This window comes from Macrobrachium rosenbergii, chromosome 20 (assembly GCF_040412425.1).
Source record: "Macrobrachium rosenbergii isolate ZJJX-2024 chromosome 20, ASM4041242v1, whole genome shotgun sequence".
Lineage (NCBI taxonomy): Eukaryota > Metazoa > Arthropoda > Malacostraca > Decapoda > Palaemonidae > Macrobrachium > Macrobrachium rosenbergii.
Window position 1 is genome coordinate 12557375 of NC_089760.1, and position 13645 is coordinate 12571019.

Below are 13645 nucleotides of genomic sequence, written 5' to 3' on the forward strand. Positions count from 1 at the left end.
AAGCAGCATTTGAGGGAAAGTGTAAGAACACATGGTTCTTTCAGATAATGAGCTTGATTCAATTTCATTTAGTTTATTTAAGAAATTTTCTAAATAAGAGAAAGGTGTTTGGAATAGGCTGTAAGCTACAGTGGGAGGTTTAGAAATGATTCAAGAAAAAGAGAGGAAGAGCATATGTGTGATTAGACAAGGTCGCTGATGACCAAAGGAAAGAGTGAAGAGAGTGAATGAATAAGTAAAAAAAGATTTATAGTCATCAATGTCTGAATTATTTTGATCTTTGTTGTCATATATACTGCGTAGATGCCTTCATCTTTATTATATTTGTAATTTTAACTCCCCTACCTTTTGTGTGTGTGTGTGTGTGTATAATGTATATATATGTATACTGTGTAAATATATATATATATATATATATATATATATATATATATATATATATACACACACATATATACATATACACACACACACACACAAACATACTGTACATACTAAATACGCGGGCATGCACTCCCAATCTTACCCCGTACAGGAATTTTCAAACCGTACAGCAATCCGACGGTTTTGTGTCGCCTTAACCAGATTGAATTGCTAAGCAGGGCTGCGTGATTCCGCATGAAGTGATCCTGTGACAAAACCGTCATGTCACCATTGTATGGTTTGTGGGCGTGTGCGTGCGTGTGTGTGTTTATCTCTCTCTTTTTTTTTTTTTTTTTTTTTTTTTAGTAATGGTTCGTTAGACATTTGATATCTTCGTACAAATTGCAGACTCGTGTTGGAGTCTTGTGCACTTGGTTGCTGAGTTTTCTTACCGTGTTTGAATGGGTAAGTTGCTTATTCTTGATAAGCTGTGTGCGATAGACGTTGAATGTTTGAAATTTTGGTAAATTATAGCGGGGTGTGTTGATGATGTTATCGAATATTGTGTGCATGTTTGTGTTTATGATGTTATCAAATATTGTGTGCATGCTTGTGTGTGTGAAAAGGAGAGAGAGAGAGAGAGAGAGAGAGAGAGAGAGAGAGAGAGAGAGAGAGAGAGAGAGAGAAAGAATTGTGTGACAGTGTGTGTGCATATATTTATTTTGCCACAAATACTCCATAATGTCGAAATTCGCTTTATTTTTTGAGTAACTTACGCCTAAAACATATTACATGGGATGAATGTACATGCCCGTACTAGTAAAAACTGAGCCTTTTGGGTTTAATGCAGAGATGTCTTAAGAGCACTGAATAAGTCCTTGTCACCTTTGAGCCAAGCCCAAAAGGCATAGGTTTGAATCCTGGCTGGGACAGATGCAATAATGTGTGATACTCTTTCGGGTGCAAGGTATTCCTAAGGTAAACTTCAGTCGAGATTAAGGGTACTTGTGGCTCAGTGTTCTAGAGTATATAGCTACATGTTTTATACTCTCGAATATATATATATATATATATATATATATATATATATATATATATATATATATATATATATATATATATATATATAAATCTCAAAACAGCGGTGGCCACAGCCAGATATACATCAATGGGGAGGCGGACATAAAGACTTTATTCCCGACGTTTCGTAATGGCTTCATTACATTTTCGAGGGCTGTACAAAATGAATAACTTAAGTTACAAAAAGGCTATAGATTTAAATTTTAAAAATTAAGCACAATGGATTACAAATTAAAAAAATTTAAAACATAGAAGGGACTATTAAAAAGGACAACATAAAAAAGCAAAACAAAATCTCTCTTAAAAAAAAATATACAATATAGAAAGTAAGCAGATCTGGACCAACCTATTCAGTGGCAATGTTAAAATTGAGCAGAAAACGAAAGACTAAGAGAGGTACAGTGTGCCGGCAGAGGTTTGGCTGTTTAACACGGGGACGAGTCGTTTAATCATTAATGATTCCAAAATAGCCAATTCATGGCCGCTAGAAGCTCTCCCTAAAACAGAAAAATCCTTATTTTCAATTGAAGTTTTACACAATCTAGAATGATTTCTGATATTCGAAAACTATAGGACAGGCAGTAAAATTACAAACCCAGAGTTTTCGAATATCAGAAATCATTCTAGATTGTGTAAAACTTCAATTGAAAATAAGGATTTTTCTGTTTTAGGGAGAGCTGCTAGCGGCCATGAATTGGCCATTTTGGAATCATTAATGATCAAACGACTCGTCCCCTTGTTAAACAGCCAAACCTCTGCCCACACTGTACCTCGCTTAGTCTTTCGATTTCTGCTCAGTTTTAACATTGCCACTGAATAGGTTGGTCCAGATCTGCTTAATTTTTATATTGTAAATTTTTTTTTTAGAGAGATTTTGTTTTGCTTTTTTATGTTGTCCTTTTCAATTGTCCCCTCTATGTTTTAATTATTTTAAAATTTGTAATCCATTGTGCTTAATTTTTAAAATTTAGATTTATAGCCTTTTTGTAATTTATGTTATTTATTTTGTACAGCCCTCAAAATATAATGAAGCCATTACAAACGTCGGGAATAAACTGACCATTTTTTAAGAAGTCTTTATGTCCGCCTCCCCATTGATGTAATATATATATATATATATATATATATATATATATATATATATATATATATATATATATAATATATATATATACTATACATATACAGTATACTGTACATGTGCGTGTATATATATATATAGTGGGAAATAAAAAATCTCAATTAAATTTAAACGTATACGGTTAAGATCACAACTTATGTATCATGGGCAGTGAGGATGTTTTCTGTCATCTTAAAATTTACCGAATAGTTTAGTATTTCAGCGATAGTAATTAACATTTGCTTCTTCTTTATTTTCCTTTATTATTGGTGTTCTTTTTACTTGACAATTTCATGTTACTACAACCACCCTCAGTACTGCTACTGCTACTAGCAGGGGCAGCAGTCATGCATCGCAAATACTATTAATTCATTTTCTTTCTCTCTCTTTTCTTCCACAGAGATTCCCATAGCAGACGTTCCCGTACCAGAGAAGGGCCTTTTCCCACACGTTATCAACTTGGCTACACGTGCCCGCATCACTGCTAATGCCACATGTGGACAGAATGGCCCCGAGGTGAGTCACTTAGCCATAATAGTTTTGTTATGTGAAGAAGGACAGATGTACGAAAACGCAATTTTTTTTTTTTTATCGTTTGGGAGTAATTTTGATGTGTGTCAGCTTAGTTACTGAATAGCTCGCTTCTTATTTAGCAGGAATCTTGAACAACACATGGACAAAATAAGTTCAAATTCAAAGAGATATGGAAAAGGGGAGAATTCCCAGATACTTAACTCTGACTCACTGGAATTTTGATATGGGTCAGCTTAGTTACTGTTTCACAAGTAGGAATCAACAACACGTGGACAAAATGATTAAAGAAATGAACACAGTGTTTTGACGTTGGCTAATAACTGGCTTCTTATTTAGTGGAAGGGGCAGAATAAGTTCAAATTCAAAGGGTGATACCTCACTCTGGCTGTATTTAAAGAAATGAACTAAAAAAGAAGGGGCGACCTGTTCCTGGAGTTCACATCTTACAAATATTGCCTTTTGTGAGTGAAAATGACGATATGACTGGCAACTTATGCTAATCAATCATTAAGGGTTCTAGAATTTACAAATAATAATTGAATACTTTTAAAGATCATGTCGAGACTTCTATTTTTTCAGTCACGGGCTTTCAAGTTATATAATCGAGGTTCACACGGATTTCTGTATATTTCAAACCAGTCTTTTTGAAAACCAACTTTTTTTTTTTCATTTTTACTTTGAAATATATCTAATTTATTTCCCCTCATTATGCCTTAAGATAAAACCAACAAGTTTTGTTATTTATCACTTTCACAAATTATTATTTTGTTATTATTATTTAAAGGTAAAGCCACGGTAAATAAATATACATATATTTCAAAGGGTTGTTTTCATGCAAGACAGTCACGTACAAAGGAAGCTTTCCATCACTTGCACAGCGAGTTTCCAAGGATGCTTGCTGCGCGCATTTCCTTTGTACACGACTGGGCCCATTACTGGAACAACCTTTTAATAGATGTTGTTAGATTATTCTGGTTTTATTTTTATTTATTCTTTTCTTGAATATATATATATATATATATATATATATATATATATATATATATATATATATATATATATATATATATATATATATATATATATATACATATATAGTATATATTAACGTAATTACCATGCAATGGACGTTTACGTCAATATGTTGTAGAATTTTTATCGTCATTATCGGTTTCAACGCCGGATGACGCAAAGGTCGTCTGTGAAATTCCGTCACTTGTGTCTTCCCGTCTTGTTACTTCCACAATTCTCCACTCCTTTCTAGCCTCCCGTCTTATAAGTCTCATTCAAGTACGTTTGGCTCTTCCTAGTGTAGATGCTGTTAGATTACTTTGGTTTATTTGAACTTAATCTTTATTTATATATGGCGTATATTTTATTATTTATTATTAAACGAAGATTATATAAATTCAGCACACTGGACATGTATGTGAAATATAGAATTTTCATCATTGTCAGCTCCCCTGTAAAATTCCACCACGCGTATCTCTCCTGTGTTTTCACTTCCACAAATCTCCGGTCGCTTCTAGCCTCCCGTTTCATGGTTCTCTTCCAAGTGGGTCTGCCTCTTTCTAGTCTGTTGTTGTTCGGAAGGAGCTCAGATGAATACTACAATGGACATGCCCATGCCATCTCCATCTCCCCTTCATTATTTACTCATATACGTACCATACTTCTGTATTTCAACCATGGTATCATTTATCACTCTACCCTGTCAGTTGGCTCCTGATTATCTTTATAGCCTTACATCCAAATCCACAAAGTCTTTTAGATATAATTTAACTGTCACACCGTGATTCATGTCCATATTGCAGTACAGGTCGTATCAGACAAACATAAAGTCTTATTTCCTTATGCCATATCAGTCAATTTGATATCCAAATCGTACCCATCCTTCCCATTGTTTGATCAACGTTTTTTAATCCATCACTAAATGTGCATTCAAGGAACCTAAATGTCGTTCCTAAATATTTGACAAAATCAAGCCCATCAATCACTTCTTCATCCAGCGCTATTTAATTCTTTTTGCATCGCTTCTGTTTTCCTTCGCTCTACCTGTAGTCCCATCTCTATGTGTTAGATGCATTCAGTTGAGTATCATTTCTAAAGCCTGTAGCACTCTCGTGATTTAGATAGCATCATCTGCATATTCTACTTCTACCAACCTTCTTCTTCTTCTTCGTTTTAACGTGCTTTTTTCCTATCAGTATTCTGTTCTAAACCTACTTCCTTACCAACCATTTTTTTTTTAATTCGAGAGAAGCAAAGGGGCGGTTTTCAAGGGATATGGGAAAGGGGATGAATGGAGGCAGAGGAGGGGTTTTGTCCTTCTTAAACTTCATGAGATGTCCGGAATATCAAAGACGATGAATAACTATTCCCTTGCTTAGATGTATAAATGATGGAGGAAACTGCAAGCATTATAAAAGCAATAGAAATATAATGTTACCTAATGTTACCTAATGTACCAGGGAGAGTGTAACGAAAGATTTTGATTCAGAAAGTAAGACATATAATAGATGGATTGATAGCGGAAGAACGGTGTGAGTTTAGAGGAGAAAGGGAGTGTGCGGATGAAGTTGTTTGTTAAGTAACAGTAATGTGAAAAAAGTGAAAGTGAGTCGAAAAAGCTGTATGCAATTTTCGTAGGATTTAAAAAGCTCATGACGTAATTGATAGTTAAGGAATTAAGAGGACGTATGGCGTAGAAGATAAGTTTGGTCGAAACTTTTAAGAAGGAATCGAAGTATGTGTTAGAATATAGATAGTAGATTGCGCAGTTTGGTGCAAAAGTGGACCTGAGACACGGGTGTGTGATGTTACCAAGGCTGCGTAATATCTTCCTGGATGAAGAGCAGTCACTGAAAATAAATTAGACACAGGCGCAAATTTACGGAACGAGAAAATGGGTCATGATTGGAGTGAGGTGTGTTTGATATTAGGAGATACGGTATTAATTGAGAAAAGTGAAGAGATACTGCATGAACAAGTGAGTTTACAAGTGTTTGCAATAGAGGAAAATTGAGAGTAAACTTTGGCTAGAGTAAGATCGTGAGGGCAAATGCAAACCAAAAATATGAAACGGTGACTTATAGAAACTTGGAAGCGGTTGATTTGTATATGTATTTGGAAGCACATAAAAAGGATGTTAGTAGGATGTGGTGAGAGGTAAGCCACAGAACAGATAAAGCATGAAATTTAGCAGGGTATGTGCAAGATGCTTGGAAGAGATTTGGATATCAGGGTACAAAGGGATCGCACAGCCAGCTATGGTTAATGGAAGAGATATGTGGATGTTGAATGCTAATGACAAAAAAGGGTTGAAGCTGTTAAGATGGAATTGATTATTTGTGAAGTATGTGTAGCCTTAGAAGAATTAAAAGTGTGAAAAATGTAATTATGTAGAAATTGTAAAATTGTTATTGTAGGTGAAAGAATGGAACGGAATGTTCTAAGATGATGTGGCATTGTGGAAAGAGAGTGTAAACAATTCAGAAGTGTTATGAGAGAGGAGGAGAGGAAAACCTAGAAATCGTGGATAAATTTCGTTAAAGAAGTATATGTTGGTAAGGAAGGTCCGTATTATCAAGTGCTTGCAAGAGTTCATGCAAGATGGGGTTTGAGTTGGGTATTCGATGCACTGCTGGTGAACATGCCGTGTGAGTGTGGGAGCTACCAGTATTGTGGAATTTTTCTGCTCATCATCTAAGATTTAGCAGTCTAAGTATGAATGTGGATATGACTATTGTGCTCTTTTTTGTTTTGTTTGGAGCCAACCCATATAAATATATATATATATATATATATATATATATATATATATATATATATATATATATATATATATATATATATATATATATATATATATATATATACATATATATATATATGTGTGTTTTAATATGTATGCCTTCATGAACATATTCATCCTTATATACATAGCATTATATAACTAGAATTCCTGCGATAGCTACTCCCTCTGTGGCATCCAGGAGACAGACCCTCCTTTGAAAACCACAGCAACAAAACGCCTCTGTATCCTTCACATAATAATCAGGTTGTCAAGTGATATTTTCACATTGGACAGGTTGTTTAGATGTTGCGAGTCGTCAGGTCGACCCGAGAGTGGTCCCTACATAAATTGGACCGGATTATTAATTAAAGAAGGTCCGTGGGTGTCAGCGTGGAAGGAGTTCCATAGGGTAGCGAGCGAGGTCATGCGTTTGAAACGAAGAGGTTTGGCGCTGCTCAGCAGACAGCAACGTATTCGCTTCGTCGCTCTCCTTATATCAGCCTGTTTTCTGTTTGTTTATGTGTTTTTCTATCAGTATATCTTTTTTTAACTTTTATATATACTGTATATATATATATATATATATATATATATATATATATATATATATATATGCAATAGATAATGAAAGATATAAGATATATTGATAGAGAATGACAGATAGACAAAAGGAAAATAAACTGATATATATACACATAAACAGTGTATATATATATATATATATATATATATATATATATATATATATATATATATATATATATATATATATATATATACTGTATATACATATACATATGATTTACAAGATGTTCATTTGTATTTGATAGCTTCTTAGCTTCTCAACTTCGATGCCGTTACTCTGAACAAATGCGCAGCGAGAACGCACTTTCGCACAATTGCCGAAGATACAAGTCTAGTTCATTTTTAGTTATACGTATATCAGTCGAATTGGCACATTTTACTTGTCCTGACTAGACCCATATTCAAAATCGCTGAATCTCTCTCTCTCTCTCTATATATATACACAGTATATATATTATATATATGTACATAATATATACATATATATGTTTAGTTTATATATTTATATTATATTTATATATACACATGCATATACATATACACCTAAACCATTCCAGGATATAATTCTATATTTAGTTTTATTAAGGAAGTAGCTGACCAACCTGGCGCTGCCCGGGAAAACTCTGAATGACAACCGATAAACTCTCTCTCTCTCTCTCTCTCTCTCTCTCTCTCTCTCTCTCTCTTTCCTGTTAAGATAGTTGCTTCAATTACAGTGACCAGCTTTTTTGACATTTTATATTTCATCCCTCCTCACCCCCCAATTCCCATCGGGGCTGTACTTGGACTTGAAGGGTATCGGGAGTGTCACCATTCATCTCAGCGACCTCGAAAACTATGGATAAGACACCATGTCTGTCTTTTTCGGTTATTTTTACAAGTCACCCCCTTCCCACCCCCACCCCCACCCCCACCCCTAGGTTCTAATGATGTCTTACCCCCACTGTAACCCCCACTGTATTCTTTTCTAGGTAGTAGGTCATATGTATACCAAGTTTGGTTGAAATTGCTCAATGCGTTTCAGAGTTATCCTGGAAGACACACACACACACACACATGCATACATACATCCATTTTTATATATATATAAATAGATAGGTAAAGGACGAAGTTCAATATATCTTTTGGGCTGGGTGTTGTAAAGGGGTCCATTTCCATTTTTTTTTTTTTGTGATCTCTTGCTCTTTTAAAATTCACTTGTAAGACTTATAGCTTACGAGAGACTTAATGATATATAAATTAAACGCTTGTAGATACCTGGTAAAGTTCCCTCGTAAATCAAGATGAATTTTTATTATTTTTTATATCTAGAGCCATATTTTAACAACTAATAAAAGTATGAATGGAATGTCCATATTGGGGAGATCCATAATTTGTTGGGAACTCTGTATCAAACCACATGTTTGAGGATTTTGTATAATTTATAAACAGTGTAAGTCATGTAATCCCTATTTAAAAATTCATGATAAAAACGGAAAAAGGAGGGGCTCTGAATAACCAGTTCACTTTTCCTGGTCAAGAAAACTGGAATGTTCGATAAAAAAAGAAAAAGAAAAAGCCATCGTGTAGACCCAGTGTAAGCCTGTCACCTGTTAGACAAACCATGAAGGAGTGTAGGCAGATTATCAGTGCCTTAATTCATTTAGCTTTGGTATCAACACCTAAGCAGTAATTATGTTTGCCTTGTCATCCATCATCCTTAGCGTTTCACATGACTTCATCCATTAGCATTTTAGTCTGACTCGTTTTCTGAGGAGAGCCGTCCCAAAGAGCACACAATGCAAGGACTATGCGTATGACCTAAACGGGCGGAGACTGTCAAAAGGTCTTCCAGCGGGACTATTATTCTGCGTGGCAGATAGTCTTTTATTGTGGTCGCCCGTGGTGGAGGGAGGATACAGGCTGTTGGACACGCGTGATTGACTTGACAAACAAAGAGTCAATCTGGGCCTTTGATTCATGGAACCTTCATAGGAGGGTTTGTTGATCTTACTCATGCTCGATTAACTCGTTCCTTCCCTTTCACTCGTTCCTTCTTTCTGTCTCTTTATATAATTCACTTTTTGTGAATGATGATGTGAGTGAATATACGGATTCTTATACGGAAACACTCTCTTTATATAATGCATTAACGCGGATGTATGTACACTACATTGCTATACGCTCATGTCAGTAAATAAATAAATGCATATTTTTCTCACCAGTCATCCAGTGACGTTTAAGAAAAGAGAGAAAAACAGGTGTAGTCTCCTCCTCATTTGACCTGACGTACAGGTTCGATTTTTCTTAACTTTTCCAGTTCCTCGTCTTCGTTAGCGACCTTTTCTTCACCCGGATATTCCTTTTAGAGGGACGATCCGAGGCCTCCTCTCGCTTGTTGTCTTATCCATTGGTGTTGACGCCCTTGCTGATAATCGCTTCACCTCTCACGTGGCAGGGCTCTTCTTGACTTTGCCCGGCTTGGCCCACGGTCCTCCCTTTCTAATAATAATCATTTGGTTGGTACTGGGGCCATTACTGTCGTGCTGATGACGGTGATTATGTTTCTCCTGATTGGCTGATTGATTTTGCGGTCATTGTCTTGCATTTGTTGCCTTCCTACCAATACAACGAACTTCTCTCGTCTTTCGAAATAATTCTGTACAAATTACATTATACTTTAGTAATTGAGGTTGATGTTCTTGTCTGTAAAGGTAAATGATACACCGGAGATACGACATTGAAGAGTTCTTATTTGTCTTTAGTTTGCAATTTCATCAAGGAATTTTTTTTTATCTGAGCACTGCCATAGACACTTTTTATTCACAAGGGACACCTTTTTGGAAATACGGAAATGGTTACCAAAGGGCACTGAGTAATGACAGACGCGACGGGGCACTTGATCACAGGACTTTATGGGTCATTAGTTGATTTTTTAATGTGGCAGCCGTAATTAAATTATTGTCGACTGTTCTGATAAATAACTTGGATTAAATTGTACGGAAATGTTTCACTGAAAAGAGAACAAATAACATCTTCATTGGAGTGTTTTAATAGACAGGTAATCTTAATTCACAAGCGCCTTATCATACCGCAGTTTTTTTTTTGTGGCGTAAGGAAAAATTTAATACATTTAATGTAATACATTTAATTTCGTCTAAGCATATGCAAAATAATTACGGGGACACTGAAACGCGTGAAACAGTGCATCTTTTTTTGTTGTTGCTTTGCTAGGAAATAAATTGCTTATTCGTCTCTTCGAATAATATTTGAAACAATATCTCATGAACTGTAGGTGGCGATGTAACCCTAGCCAAGTCACCGCATGCCAGATTTACTATAGATAATTGCTTTTGTCGACAAGGTTTTAACATTTTTCTGCAGGCGTAAATTAAACGAGTTGCCTGTCTATCAGGTGTACCATAAAGAATTTGTTTTATTGATTTCATAGATATCCCTTTAAATCCCGGACTTAGAACTCGGTGGTACTCGTATATAGTTTCACACGCTAACACGTATACACAAACAATTTATATTTTCGATACAACGAAAATATAACAGTGTGTCGAAAGTCATGTATCTTGTCATTTCTATAAGTATTTTTTTTACATTCAGCACAAGAAATTTTGAATTTCATTGTATATTTGTATGACCACAAAAGAATATTCACTCAAGGGTAAACGCGTATAGTGTATGTATGTATGTATGTATGTTTATAAAAAGTTTGATTTTAAAAAGGGATTTTATTTTAAAGTAGCATTTTAAACATGACGTTTATCAGAGATAAAATATGAAGAAAGAAATTGCTTGTAGAAATCTAAAAAAAAAAATAATAAATTCAGCATAATTATGCACCTCCTGATTTTCCGCCAAATTTTAAGTGGAATTTAAAGAAAATGATTGTAAAAATAGAATTATTATGAATAATATTAGACCATCAGATAATCAGGCGAGGCGTAAAGATTTTAAGGGTGTCATGGAATATCAGCGATGTCCCACTCAAGGTCCCACTCGACGATAAAAAAGAGGAATTTAAGACTTTCCTTCACCGACAGGACTGATTAGTCGAAGGGTTTTAAAAGGCTCTAGTGTCAGTTAAGTCTCTCTCTCTCTCTCTCTCTCTCTCTCTCTCTCTCTCTCTCTCTCTCTCTCTCTCTTGTTGTAGAGGTAGTGTTCGTTTAATTAAGACTGAACGTAACAGCGTAGTAGACCTGTTTGTATATAATTATATTTTGAAGAAGGAAAAGAGGTAAAAAAGGAGAATTACAATTCTCCACCTGAGAAAGATGCATAAAAGTTTATAGAGAGAGAGAGAGAGAGAGAGAGAGAGAGAGAGAGAGAGAGAATTATGATGTCGATAATTGACGCCAAAGTAAATGATTACATTTTAAACCAGTTGGCTACATTTTAAAGCACCAGTCTGTGTTGAATTATTCTTATTTTATTACCATTCCTTAGGTCAGTAAGGGTACGTGTCAAAACATTTGTTAACTCGGGGATAAGGAGTTAATTTTTTGTGTGGATGCCAAAATGACGTACAACACAGTGCCGTAATTTAGCCGGAGATCGAAGAAAACAACGAAAAGAAACAGGCGAAATTATTTGCTTGAACTTAAATTTTTTCTTTTAAACTAAGGATCACTACGAACAGTGGAAGGATGTTAGTCAGACATTTTGCTAATGCTCTGCAGTGGACAAAGCTTTGCCCAATATTCTTTTACCATTCAGATATTATAGAATAAGATATTATAGAATATATCCTAACCTGTATCTGTTCTTGAGCCGCATTCCTTAAAATTTAGCAGTTTACATAACATTCACTCATTTTTTTTTCTCGAATCTCAACATCGTTTATTTGGGCCAGGGAGCTGACTTCAATGAGGTTGATGGCTTGGTCTTAGAATTTTTAGCTTTTGCCATGTTAATTCATGCTTAGCTATTCTATGCAGTGGGCTCTGCATAGGTTGCACAAGTCTACTTCTAGAGAAGACATCATTAAGATCTTGCCCTACTTGATTTAAATCAAGACTTGTCTCACTACATTCAACAGCAAGAGAAATTACAGAAAAATATGCTTAAAATGTAAAATTTTTACATTTTTTAAAATGTCACCACCTGGGTCAAGAATACTTTACACATATGAAATTCATTAATAACAGATTAGTTGGAAATGATTTTTTTCGTGTTAGTCAGGCCTTAGAGCTAAAATTGCTCAGAAAACATAACGCAGACTCGTCTGCAAAAAAATATTTGTGTGATTCTCTTGGATCAAAACTCGTAACCTCTTGTAATCATTGTCTTTTATAGTGACAGTTGTATTCAAACGGAAAATACGAATCGCGACGTTTCGATTTTTCTTTTGTACCTCATGAAGAAGACCATTTGTCTCTGAACTTAAAAAGAGAAATGATAAATTTCTTTTATCGTGCGACCTCACTTCGACTGTTATTTTGAAAAACACCAACATTGTAGCAACGAGAAGAAATTAAAATTTGATTAATTAATTGCAATATAGTAAGAAATTAACAAGGTGTAATAAAACACACAGTTTGGAAATTATTGCTGTTTACTCATTTCCGTACAACTGTCATTTGTGAGTAGGGGAAAGCGGAATTTACTGTTATATAAGTACAATAAGTATAGTAACTACTTCGGCAAGAGGTAGAATTTCTCTTCTTCCTTTGGTCACGATCACTAACATCACTACTTCGTATGTCAAAAAAATGAATTTTTATGAATGAGTGATTGCTAATTCAAATGCCTGTCTTTTTTAAGAGTTGAAGAAGTAAGTCCGTTGTTTGTTAGTTGTGGCTTCCATGTCGCGCCTACTTTGAAAGCACCATTGAGCCTGAATGGCTGCTTTTACTCCTTCGCACCTCGAACTCATCTGATATCAGAGCAAAGCTATGCAGTTTTTATAGTCTCTCTCTCTCTCTCTCTCTCTCTCTCTCTCTCTCTCTCTCTCTCTCTCTCTCTCTCTCTCTCTCTCTGATGAATCGGTCTTTCCCTTGAAGAAATAGGCCTCGTTTGTGTAAGCCTGTGGAATATCGATTTGCTATCTTGTAGGGAGGATTTAAGGAGGGTTGTGTCTTCTTTAAAAATCTCGAGGGAAGACAAGGCACCTTGTCAGCAAGCCCGTTACTGCTTCTGTTTGATTGTTTTATTTGCTTTTACTTGCGTCCCGCATT

At 35.2% G+C, this 13645-nt stretch overlaps 1 protein-coding gene across 2 annotated transcripts in view; it reads left to right on the top strand.

Annotated features, from left to right (window-relative positions):
* Positions 1 to 13645, top strand: part of wb (wing blister) — a 423965-nt gene that overhangs the window by 151366 nt on the left and 258954 nt on the right. For both annotated transcript variants that reach the window (XM_067121957.1, XM_067121958.1), the window contains exon 2: positions 2964 to 3079. In XM_067121957.1, coding sequence (XP_066978058.1) covers positions 2964 to 3079 — 116 coding nt within the window. The remainder of the gene's footprint in view (positions 1 to 2963; positions 3080 to 13645) is intronic.